The 14,048-nt window shown below is 34.2% G+C and overlaps 1 protein-coding gene across 1 annotated transcript in view; it reads left to right on the top strand.

Annotated features, from left to right (window-relative positions):
- Positions 1-14,048, top strand: part of LOC149772548 (uncharacterized) — a 160,149-nt gene that overhangs the window by 122,910 nt on the left and 23,191 nt on the right. Inside the window, exons 11-12 of the mRNA XM_089947648.1 lie at positions 934-1,094; positions 10,540-10,664. Of these exons, the coding sequence (XP_089803774.1) occupies positions 934-1,094; positions 10,540-10,664 (286 nt within the window). The remainder of the gene's footprint in view (positions 1-933; positions 1,095-10,539; positions 10,665-14,048) is intronic.

The following is a 14,048-nucleotide window of genomic DNA, read 5'->3' as shown; positions in this document are numbered from 1 at the left end:
GGAGGCTGTGAAGTGTATAGGTCTATGGTCTTGGGAGGCTATGAAGTGTGTAGGTCTATGGTCTTGGGAGGCTGTCAAGTGTATAGGTATATGGTCTTGGGAGGCTATGAAGTGTATAGGTCTATGGTCTTGGGAGGCTATGAAGTGTATAGGTCTATGGTCTTGAGAGGTTGTGAATTGTATAGGTCTGTGGTCTTGGGAGGCTGTGAAGTGTATAGGTCTATGGTCTTGGGAGGCTATGAAGTGTATAGGTCTATGGTCTATGTGCATGGATCAGTGTTTTCTGTCATAGTTCTTTTCACACAGCATTGAAAATTTTTTCCTGTCTGTAGCACAGTCATTTTTCAGGTTGGCATCGCTAAATGTAGCTAATAGTATATAATGTTTTACAGATTATTTAAAACTAGTTAGGTAGCTTTTTTTTGATGATGTTGACCTGAAAATGCACTGAGCTAGGCCTGCGTATAGGATAAAATTGACCATGCTGTGTGGAACGAGCTAGCATAATACCAAAAAGCTTGTCATCATATGCATGTGTCTTTGTCTATCTCAGAATGTTCTTGTATGGTGTGTTCTCAAAGATGGATTGACCTTAAGTTACTGTGTTTTTATATATTTGTTGTTGTTGTTCCATTTTAGAATAACTACATCAGGCACAGCAGAAGACAAAGGTTTTTTTTTTTTTTTTTTTTAAAGTAGTTCTGAGCACTTGGCTGAGATGATTGGTCTGAGATGACCTGACTGAGATAAGAAAAGTAAGGTTAGCAAAACAGCTAGATTTCTCTGTTACATGGGTGAAAACAAAATCAGCCCTGTCATTGTTTGCAGTCTTGAGATAAAATCAGCCCTGTCATTGTTTGATTTCTTGAGATAAAATCAGCCCAGTTCTTGTTTGATTTCTTCAGATAAAAATAATTTTATACATTTTTTCAGTGTTGAAGCATTGAGAGAGAAGATTGTGCTGGATCCACAGTGGATGATTAATGCCCTCAAGTCCCTCATCACAGCTGAAACTTTCGTCAAGAAATACTCTGCTATCACTAGCAAGTGGTATGAATTCAAAGAAACAGGAAAACTCACTCATGAATTGATAGGTTTGTACATATTTGCCTTTTTAAAAGAATCCTAGTCTCTTGTTCTATTAATTCTGCATCATATCCTTAGAAAATGTTTATTTACAAATCCATTAATAGTCCAAATTTGTGTTATCACTCTACTGATGATAAACCGCTTGTCCTTGAGAAAAAATCTAATTTTTGCTCCACACATTGGGTGACATTCACCAGGATATATAAATAATCATTCCAGAAGTCATGCCATTTTTCCATGGAGTCATAATTAGTTTGCAAAATGTACATCAGCATGTGAATCCTTGTGCATGGGTTTAGAAGTTTGCTATTTCTTAAAGCAGGCAGGTATTGCTGATTGTCTGCCCTTTGATAACCAATCTTGTTATGATTGATGCCACCTTTAAGATTCACTCTACTAGCATAGCTATGTGAAGGATGTATTCTAAAAGATTCACCACCAAAATTTATTTTAGAATCCCTCTACCAACATGTACTTGTACTAGTTGTTTTCCGCCCATATATGCTAATTGATTGTCTATATATCTTTACCAAGTAGAAGTTGTCCAACCATATGTCTGTACCAATTATTATCAATCCATCTGTATGTATCAATTGTTGTTGTTTATCTATCTGTCTGTACCAATTAGGTGTTGTCTATCCATTTGTACCTATTAGTTGTTATCCATTCATCTGTCTGTACCAACAGTTACCCATCATCTGTCTGTACCAGTTAGCTGTTATCCATCCATCCATCTGTTTGTACCAATTAGTTGTTATCCATCCATCTGTCTGTACCAATTGTTATCCATTCATCTGTCTGTATCAATTAGTTGTTATCCATCCATCAGTCTGTAGCAGTTGTCATCCATTTATCTGACAGTACCAATTAGTTGTTATCCATCCGTCTGTAGCAGTTGTTATCCATTCATCTGTCGGTACCAATTAGTTGTTATCCATCCGTCTGTAACAATTGTTATCCATTCATCTGTCTGTACCAGTTTATTCCACGTAATAAAGTTAGTTTTCCACAATCAGCAGATTCCAAACTTTCAGATAGTTTGGACTTGGGAAGAACCCCAAATTGATTTTTGGTTAGAAACACTTAGAGGTCAAAGGCACAAACTGACAGAAGGAGAAGGGTTTATGCAAAATGGTATTAAAGAAAATAACTATTGGACATCAGAATACTACGCAGCTCTGACAAGGTTTAGGAATTACACTGTGATGGTTTTATAATAATTCCTGGCAAGGTTTAGGAATTACATTGGCAAGGTTTAGGAATTACATTGCAATAGTTTTTACATTGCGATAGTTTTATAATAATTCCTGGCAAGGTTTAGGAATTACATTGCGATAGTTTTATAATAATTCCTGGCAAGGTTTAGAATTTTCATTGCAATAATTTTATAATAATTCCTGGCAAGATTTAGGAATTACATTGCGATAGTTTTATAATAATTCCTGGCAAGGTTTAGGAATTACATTGCGATAGTTTTATAATAATTCCTATCAAGGTTTAGGAATTACATTGCAATAGAAAAATGAGGGAAAAAAAAGAACTTATGGTATTGCGAATTAAAGTAAAAAATAATCCAAGAATTAAATACACAAGTCCTTGTAATACAAAGTTTTGAATAAAACTCATTCTATTCCACCAATATAAAAAACTTAAACAATGTCTGAGTGAACTTGATACCAAGAAAGCTACAGGACTGGATCAGATTGATCCATGACTCATTAAATCTTCTGCCTGTGCTCTTTTAGATAGCATAACATTCATAATCAGTTTAAGTATTGCAACCTCATCTATCCCCAAAATATGGAAAACTGCAAAAGTAACTCCTATTCACAAATCTGGTTCCAAGGATGATACTGATAACTACTGACCAATCTCAATACTATCAAACTTGTCAAACTTGATTGAAAAAAACATGTTCAAGATTCATTCATATCATATTTATCCAAACACTTGCTGTTACTCCCTAAGCAATCAGACTTTAGACACAAACTATTCATGTGTGACTCCCTTGATCTCCGTACCTGATAAATGGCTTCAAGCACACACAAACTATTCATATGTGACTGCCTTGACCTCCGTACCTGATAAATGGCTTCAAGCACTCACAAACTATTCATGTGTGAATGCCTTGAGCTCCGTACCTGATAAATGGCTTCAAGCACTCACAAACTATTCATGTGTGAATGCCTTGATCTCCGTACCTGATAAATGGCTTCAAGCACTCACAAACTATTCATGTGTGACTGCCTTGACCTCCGTACCTGATAAATGGCTTCAAGCACTCACAAACTATTCATCTGTGACTGCCTTGACCTCCGTATCTGATAAATGGCTTCAAGCACTCACAAACTATTCATGCGAGACTGCCTTCATGCGAGACTGCCTTGATCTCCGTACCTGATAAATGGCTTCAAGCACTCACAAAACTATTCATATGTGACTGCCTTGATCTCTGTACCTGATAAATGGTTTCAAGCACTTGACCAAGTTAGAATAATAGGATCTGTGTTTGTAGATTTTAGGAAAGCTATTGATATAGTGGATCAAAAAATCCTTTTGAAGAAACTGAAATTCTAATAATGTGATGAAAGTACAATTAGATGGTTTACTTCATACTTAAGTAAGCGAACACAAGATGATTATATAAATAATGTTCTGTCTGAACCTGGAACAATTATATATGGAGTACCACAAGGCTCAATTGAAGGTTTATTACTTTTTTATTTTTTTTATTAAAGACCTACCACTTTTGCTAAGGGACTCAATCTCATCTACATATCTCTATGCAGATGACACAACATTGTCAGACATCCAAAACAAAGGATGAACTAGAAATTTCTTTACAGAATGCCCTAAACAAACTGGACAACTGTTGCACATGCAATAGCATGGTGGTAAATTCTGGTAAGACTAAAATATTACTTATCTCAACACAACGAAAAAGGACAATCTTGATAGTGATGAGCTATGTCTGACATGGAAGGATAACAATTTGCAAATGGTGTCATGATAGACTACTTGGTGTTTTGGTAGATAATAACCTATCATGGACCGAACATATCAAACATATCAGCAAAAAAAGTCAACTCAAGTTTATGGCTTCTCAGTAGGATAAGACATTTTCCCCCTGAAAGGCACATACAGCTATTTTATAACAGTTACATACAACCCTATTTAGACTACTGTAATAAAGTATGGGGTAATTCAAATGATAAAAACATAGCAAAGCTGGCATATCATCAAAAAAGAGAATTTGGGCTAATATCAACCCAGAAAGAAATCAATGAAAATTTAGCTGGTAAGCTAAAAATATTACCAATTAAAGACTCAATCAATCTGAGAAAAGCCAAATTAATATACAGGATATCCAGTAATAGTGCTTCTGAATATTTACAATCATTGTTCCATTATAGGCTGCCTGGCAATAATCCCCACCTGTGATCCATGTCTACTAAACTGTGTAAAATAACCAAACCAAATAAGGAATTATTTTTAAAAAGTTTCCAATACTCTGGAACTTTGTTCTGGAATAGTATTCCAGTTGAGATTAAAAACGCTGACTCTTTTTCCTTCTTCTAAACTCTTTGATATTAATAATATTGTGGAAAAGGTACATGTCATTCCTCTTTTTAAAAAGACACAAAGTATCAGCTGGAGAGAGGGAGTGTCAGTGTCAAGTTTGCATCTTTATATTATAATAACAATCTTGAATGAACAGTTGTTGAAACTGGCATATTGAAAACACATTTGAACAAGTTAAAGGGATGATCTTGTGAGCAAAAGCAACATGGAAAGTGGAGGGGGAGAGAAGCTCTAAGTTCTTTGGGACCTGAGAAAAAGGCATTACCTTGAAAAAGTAATATTCTTGATGATGCAAGTGAACTAGCAGATCTGAAGAGCACAATAATTGAACAGGAAATCTTGTACAGAAACCTTATTCCATTATAAATTTTCAGTGTGGCTACTCATTTGAATATTTTTTTGACTCAATGAATCCTTCTTCTGACTGTACAAATCTTTTTTCGTCCCTTAGTAGATCTCTTTATACGCAAGCTGTCTGCGATGAGAAAGAATCACTTAAATTCCCTCTATCGCTGCAAGAATGTCTAAATGCATTGAAACAAAAAATGAAGAATGGCATGTCACCTGGCCTAGATGCTTTTACTACATGTTCTATAAATCTTTCTTCATTGAACTGGGACATTTTGGTTGGAGTCCTAAATCAATCATATGAAAATAATAGTAAATCAGCTACAATAGTCTATCAGCTACATAAAAGCAAGGAGTTATCACCTATTTTATTAACAAAAATCAAACTTTTATTTAAAATATTGGCAAGCTGTCTCTATTGTTGATCATAAATTGTATTGGCAGCTAATGCTCACACAATAAAGAAGACCTTACCTCAGATAATAAGTGAAACAAAAGTTGGTATTTTAATGGTGGATGTATCAGTGACTGTACATGCCTTAGATTTTATTTAGTTGAAGGAAAAAAAAAACTGACGAAGTTGATATGCCAGTACATGTAGCTGTTTATTTCAAGAATGTTTTTGATTCAGTAGAATGGTCTTTTATAGAAAAGTCTTAAGTTTGTTTTGATCCATCTGTTTTGGAATGGTTTCAAACCATTTATCACAATATATCTATCTAGCTGTGTGCTAAATAATAAACAATGCTTTCAGTTTTCCCACTACAGTAGAGGGTCAGGCAGGGTGACCCAATTTCTCCATATACTTGTAAATTAATATAGTTAGATGCTGTTCTAAGAAGAACAATCCATATATAAACAGTATAAAACACTGAATATCTAACAAGTCTGTATGATAACAATTTCACTTGTATTAAAAGAATATGACACTCAGCACTGAATTGAATATTTTTGATAGCTTTTTCCACTGCTCTTGGATGGAAGTGAACTTTGATAAAACTCAGGTCATATAGCTTGGTTCAAAAAGAAGTTGGGGTGGAAAATAAAAACTATGAAAATATTACTTGGAATCAGTTCAGTAAATTTTGACTTTATAAAATTAAAATTGAGCAAAATCAATGTTGCCATATTAAATTATACAAAGATCAAATGAATAACTTCATTGCTAAGTGGTCTTTAAGAAATCTGTCCATGTTCACATTAAATAAATCTTTAGCTTTGCCCATGCTTGCTTACTGATTTATGGTGTTTCCTTACCCTACAAATGAAATCATGTAGCATATTCAAACAGTCTTTTTTAAACTTATTTTAGGGTGGAAAAGGTGACAGAATGGGAAGAAACATTCTCGTCAATAACTATAAAGATGGCGGACTGAGGATGCCATACTTTCAGTCTTCTTGTGATGCACTTAAGATAAATGATAATAATATCCGTCTGAAGAAAATGGCCTGAAAAGTCTGTATTTGCTATTAATGGCATTATTTACGAAGATGGCTTGCTCTTGCATAGAACAAGTGCATACACATTTTATATCAATATTACTTTTGTAGAATTTTATAGGGTTCATCATGCCATACCAGGAACTTAGAAAAACACAATTAGAAATAATGTAATGTGAAATTATAATTTCCACAAGATGAAAGTATAATTCTTCTCAAGAAGTGAGACAAACATGCATAATTACTTAATAATTTATATATTAAATGGGAAACAGACTTCAATTTAAATTGAAACAAAATGGAGCTATATTTTAAATCAAATGGAAGCTGACTGGAACTATATTTTAAATCAAATGGAAACTTAATTGAACTCTGTTATAAATCCAGTGGAAACTAAATGGAACTCTACTATAAATCAACTGGAAACAAGATTGAACTCTAATAAAAATCAAATGGAAACTTAATGAAATTATATAATAAATCAAATTGAAACTTAAATGAACTCTGTTTTAAATCAAATTCAAACTAAATTGAACTGTTTTTTTAAATTAAATATGAAACTAAATTGAACTATATTTTAAATCAAATGATAACCAAATGGAATTACATTTTCAGTCAGCTGGAAACTAGATGGAACTCTTATTATAAATCAAATAGAAACTAGATGAACTCTACTATAAATCATCTGGAAACTAGATGGTACTCTATTATAAATCAACTGGAAACTAGATGGAACACTTATTATAAATCAAGCGGAACCTAGATGAAACTCTACTATTAATCATTTGGAAACTAGATGGAACTCTGTTATAAATCAGCTGGAAACTAGATTGAACTCTTATTATAAATCAGCTGGAAACTAGATGGAACTCTATTATACATTAGCTGGAAACTAGATGGAACTCTATTATAAATCAGCTGGAAACGAGATGGAAATCTTATTATAAATCAGCTGGAAACTAGATGGAACTCTATTATAAATTAGCTGGAAACTAGATGGAACTCTTATTATAAATCAGCTGGAAACTAGATGGAACTCTTATTATAAATCAAATGGAACCTAGATGGAACTCTACTATATAAATCATCTGGAAACTAGGTGGAACTCTTATTATAAATCGAATGGAAACTAGATGGAACTCTGCTATAAATCAGCTGGAAACTAGATGGAACTCTGTTATAAATCAGCTGGAAACTAGATTGAACTCTTATTATAAATCAGCTGGAAACTAGATGGAACTCTATTATACATTAGCTGGAAACTAGATGGAACTCTATTATAAATCAGCTGGAAACGAGATGGAAATCTTATTATAAATCAGCTGGAAACTAGATGGAACTCTATTATAAATTAGCTGGAAACTAGATGGAACTCTATTATAAATTAGCTGGAAACTAGATGGAACTCTTATTATAAATCAGCTGGAAACTAGATGGAACTCTTATTATAAATCAAATGGAACCTAGATGGAACTCTACTATAAATCATCTGGAAACTAGATGGAACTCTTATTATAAATCGAATGGAAACTAGATGGAACTCTACTATAAATCAGCTGGAAACTAGATGGAACTCTTATTATAAATCAAATTGAAACTAGCTGGAACTCTACTATAAATCAGCTGGAAACTAGATGGAACTCTATTATAAATCAGCTGGAAACTAGATGAACTCTTTTTATAAATCAAATAGAAACTAGCTGGAACTCTATTATAAAGCAAATGGAAACTAGATGGAACTCTACGATATATCAGCTGGAACTCTATTATAAAGCAAATGGAAATTAGATGGAACTCAACTATAAATCACCTGGAAACTAGATGGAACTCTATCATAAAGCAAATGGAAACTAGATGGAACTCTACTATAAATCAGCTGGAAACTAGATGGAACTCTACTATAAATCAGCTGGAAACTAGATGGAACTCTGTTATAAATCAACTGCAAACTTTTTGGAATTATATTATAAATCAAACGGAAATTAATGGAATTCCATTTAAAATCAAATGGAAACTTAATGAGTCTCTATTTTAAATCTGAATTACTCTCATAAGGAATAGGAATCGATACTGTTCCATGCTGTCTCTACTACTGGACTAAGGACTTCACAATTTTCCATACAAAATTCTCCACACAATTCTGCATTGATAATAGTTCAAATTGAAACTCTCAGAATTATCATTATATACTTTTTTATTATGAAGCTTAACAGACTGCTTTATTTATTTATTTTTTGGGATGTCACATTTTGAAAACAATATTGGTAATTTTTAGGTCAGTTAATAGAGACCGCTCCGGTGGCCTAGTGGTTAGAGCATCCGCCTTGGATGCGGGAGGTCGTGGGTTCGATCCCCGGCCGAATCATACCAGAGACTTAAAAAATGGTACTAACAGCTGCCTCGTTTGGCGTTCAGCATTAAGAGGTTAGTGTTAGGACTGGTCGGCCTGGTGTCAGGATAATGTGACTGGGTGGGACATCATGCTACATGTCTGCAGCATGATGCCCCAGTGCTAGACATCACTATAAACTGCCACATTGCAGACATCGTAGCAATATGACTGAAAAATTGTTAAAGCTATGTTAAAAATCAAAATCACATCACATCACATCAGTTAATAGAAACAATTGACACATTGGCTGATTTTATAGAAGTGAACATATTACTTGGATTTAGAAAGTAGCCAAAGTTGGATATCATTAATGTATGCTTAATGTTCATATCAAATGTACATATACTAGTGTAGAATCCAGTGAATTGCCTCACTGAAGTTCTGTGGTTTGCATAATACAAGTCCAATTTTATAAATATCTAGAATATTGTATACATGTACTCCTTGGCAAGGGCAAAAGAAAAAGAGAATGGAAAATACTTGGTGTCAAATCAGCATAGACAGCTATTCAGTAACCATATAACAGTTGTGTGTGTATTTAATGTGTGTAAAATGGTTATATATGTATACATTATATATTGTAAATGTTAAAAAACAAATATTCCTGAAGTCATTATGCACGTCTTTCTCCATCCCTGTGAAATTTCATCTGTCCGTTGCCAAAGGAATCAAAGAGGCATCCCAGATTGCATGGCAAGTTGGCACAGTGTCCCTTTCCCATAGAATCCTAGTTGCAACACTGAATAATTATGAGTACTTGTTGTACTTGAGAGACTACCAGATGAAAATTTAGTTTTGAGTTTGTGCTTGTTGTACACTTAGGACTGGCCTTTCGATTAAACAGTCCTTAACTGGACCAAATTATTTTCCTTGTACAAACTGCAATAAAGGAAATTGTTTTCCTATGAATGGCATGAAAAAAATCATTTCTCTTCTACAAAAGGCATGAAGCAAATTATTTCCATGCTAAAATCAGCATGAAGCAAATTGTTTCCCTACCATAAATGGCATAAAGGAAATTGTTTCACCACTGACAATGGCATGAAGCAAATAGTTTCTTTGCTACGATCTGCAATATACTAATTGCTTTCCTTCTACAAACGGCATGAAAAAAGTTATTTTTCTACTACAATTGGCATGAAACAAGTCATTTCTGTACTAAAATCGACGTGAAGCAAATTGTTTCCATATTAGAAATGGCATGAATCAAAATTATTTCCCTTCTACAAATGGCATGAAACAAACTGTTTTCCTCCAACAGCTGGTATGCTTTATCTGATTGGGTACTAAAATAAATGGATCAGAAATTCCACAGAATTTAATTAGATTGATAGTGGGCTAAGTTAATTATTATAGTTCTGTCAAGTATTCGAGTGAATTTAAACTTAGTTAGTCATCGAAGTGATGCTTAGTATTAGAATCATATAAACCTTAATTAGATTGATACAGTTGATGCCTAGCAATCGATTGATTTTTTTTAGATTGAAATTAACACCATGCTGTTTCTTTTTCTTCTTCACTTACTATCTGGAAATACGTTCACAAAATGTATGTGTCATTTGTTTTTTAAATTGTTGTGACCATTGACTGAAATGTAGAGAGAAGATAAAGGTTGTGAATAGTATGCCAACTTGACATATTTAATCATATTGCCACGTTTTTCATGATCTCATTTTTATCATGTATAGATGCCATCTGGACCAAGAAGGAGAACCCGGATTTCCATGACAACAAAGAACATATCCTGCTTCTCATGGAAAAGCTCAATATCATTGCCATGCCAAGGTCATATGGTGATGATGAAACGATCAAGGTAATATAGACAAAGCATGAAGTTTTAATAATGCATTTGTGTTTCATCTACAATTTTCTGCCGAATAACTGACATAGTGCCGATGGACATTGGTTGTGTTTCCATTCCAACTGTACATCATATCAGTCATTAGATCATAAAATTCATTAGACAAATGAATAGGCATATATTATTGATGATGGACAGTGGCTGTGTTTCCATTTCATCTGTACATCATGTCAGTCATTAGATCATAAAATTCGTTAGACAAATGAATAGGCATATATTATTATTGATGGACAGTGGCTGTGTTTCCATTTCATCTGTACATCATGTCAGTCATTAGATCATAAAATTCATTAGACAAATGAATAGGCATATATTATTATTGATGGACAGTGGCTGTGTTTCCATTCCATCTGTACATCATGTCAGTTATTAGATGAACAAATTCATTTAGGCAAATGAATTGGCATATATTATTGATGGACAGTGGTTGTGTTTCCACTCCATCTGTACATACTCTCAGTTATTAGATGATACAATTCATTTAGGCAAATGAATAGGCATGTATTATTGATGTACAGTGGCTGTGTTTCCATTCCATCTGTACATGCTGTCAGTCAGTAGATCATAAAATTCATTTAGGCAGAACAACAGACATGCAGTGTTGATGGACAGGGATTGTTCTATGACTATATCTGTACATCATGTCAGTCCACAGATCATAAAGAAAAGAAACCTGAGGATTTCAGAGAGCTTAATACTAAAGAAGGCAAGTTCAGTTTTCAGTATATTGCCCAGGTTTTCAATTCAGGCTGGTAGGCAATCATTTTCACCCATGTTTGTACGGTATGTTTACAGTTCCTAGAAGGCAAGTCCAGTTTTCAGTATAGTGACAAGGGGTTTCAAACCAGGCTGATTGCCAGACATTGTTCACCCCTGTTTGTACACAATTTGTACAATTCCAAGGATGCAAGTTAAGTTTTCAGTGTAGTGCCCAGGGGTTACAGTTCAAGCTGGTAGTCAACAATTATTCACCATGTATGTTGTACAGGAATTGCCATCTGCACTTAGAGAATTTTACAATAGTTATTAAAATATTTGTAACACATTGCAATAATCAGTGGGAAGACAACTCATCCAATTATGATTAACATTTGTGTCTATTTGATGCAGATTGGTCTAAGTCTAGAAGACACTTCCATATTTGCATCATGAAAGTACTTGCCTGACATGATTCAGTCAGTATCAAAGAAAATCAGACATACACTTGACTTTTGGTTGAATACAAAATCAGAAAGTGATATTTAAGAAAGTGAGACAGTTCTAGAATTGTGCAATAAACATAAAACAACATGCAATATAAATATAACAACACAGACTAACTGATGTTTATCGTTACAGTATATGAAAGATGCCAAAGACTATAAACATATCAACCCTATACAATTTACAACAAATAAAAGGACTCGATGCTTCTTTTATAATCAGTGTTTATATAGAGTTTGTGTCAGCTAAGTAATTGAGAATTATGCACTCAATTCAAAGAACTATGGACATATTGCAGGGGTTTTGTATAAAATATCAGTGAAGCTAATGATTAGGTATGCTTAATTTGTCTTTATTTATCAGATGGACCCCATCAGGATAAATAACTTAATATGAATTATCATTATGACATTTTATAGAATTTTATAATACAGCAAGATGACTTTAAAACAAATTTCATACTTCCCCATCAAGGAGTGTACCAACACCATTTTAATTTGTTGTACTGCAAAATATCCCATCGACAGCCCACCAGCCAGCCTTGCCACTACTCACCAATAATGTTGTCACCTAGACCATCAGGTTTTTTTTCTCACTGCCCTCTTCACATTGCTAATTTTTCAACTTCTCTTCTGCTTCTTTTAGTTGCGAGATGCTTAGTCCTACAAGACCGCTAACATGAGTCCTAAAGAAAAAATGCATTATCACATAGTCTTTACACTTTGCCTACAGTATAATGCATTATCACATTGTTGATACACTTTGCCTACAGTGTAATGCATTATCACATAGTCAGTACACTTTGCCTAAAGTGTAATGCATTATCACATAGTCAGTACACTTTGCCTAAAGTGTAATGCATTATCACATAGTTGATACACTTTGCCTACAGTGTAATGCATTATCACATAGTCGGTACACTGCCTACAGTGTAATGCATTATCACATAGTCGGTACACTGCCTACAGTGTAATGCATTATCACATAGTTGATACACTTTGCCTACAGTGTAATGCATTATCACATAGTCGGTACACTGCCTACAGTGTAATGCATTATCACATAGTCAGTACACTTTGCCTGCAGTGTAATGCATTATCACGTAGTCAGTACACTTTGCCTAAAGTGTAATGCATTATCACATAGTCAGTACACTTTGCCTAAAGTGTAATGCATTATCACATAGTCGGTACACTTTGCCTACAGTGTAATGCATTATCACATAGTCGGTACACTGCCTACAGTGTAATGCATTATCACATAGTTAGTACACTTTGCCTACAGTGTGTGCTGTTTCATATTTTTTGATATACATGTCAACATAGTACTTTATGTGATTCTGATTGGTCCAAATAAGCCCATGAAATTATTGCGCAGTATTCTCTTTACTGATGGGCTGCAATCATGGGAAAACTTTGTAACCCCGCCTTCAGGAATTTTTTGTTTTCATTGAACTGTTTTGTCTGCCATTGTTTTATTCGACTCGCGAAAGGGAATTGGGACAAAATGGTCTCGTCTGTTTCAATATTGCCAGTTTATCCCCACAGGTGTTTGTTATGTATTATACATGAAAAATGGGAAACCACCAAAACAAGAACAATAACAATTAAAACTACCATTATAGCTTAGATGATAACGAGGGTGTGGGTGAGGATGGATATGCGGTATATCTGTAGCATAGAATTCACCCTATATATAAACTTGGCTTAAATGTGGACTTATGGAAGTAAATAAACTCACCATTGTTCACAGAAGAACATAAACCGGTCTCTGCAACTGACAGAACTTATCCAACTACAGCATATTTACGAGGTAAATATCATATGTGATGCAAGTCCAACTCAGAAAGAGGTTTGTTTACGTCTTCTGTACAATCTAATGTTCCAAATCAAATCCTAACAATAACATGCATTACAAGATAGGGACCTGTGTGTTATCTCTTTCTAAAGCTTTTAATGGGAGTCCTAAAGATAACATACGTTACAAGATACGGACCCACATGTTGTCCCTTTATAAAGCTTCTAATGTGAGACAGGACGAGATAACATGCATTGCCAGATAAGGACCTGAGTGTTGTCTCTGTGACGCTGATAATCTGAGTCCAAAATATAACATGTATTACAAGGTAGGGAT

The sequence above is a fragment of the Sinohyriopsis cumingii genome, unplaced genomic scaffold, assembly GCF_028554795.1.
Source record: "Sinohyriopsis cumingii isolate HCF-2022 unplaced genomic scaffold, ASM2855479v2 utg001397l, whole genome shotgun sequence".
NCBI classification, from domain to species: domain Eukaryota; kingdom Metazoa; phylum Mollusca; class Bivalvia; order Unionida; family Unionidae; genus Sinohyriopsis; species Sinohyriopsis cumingii.
The sequence above is the reverse complement of the archived record's forward strand: the minus strand, read 5'-3'. Positions and strand labels throughout refer to the sequence as shown.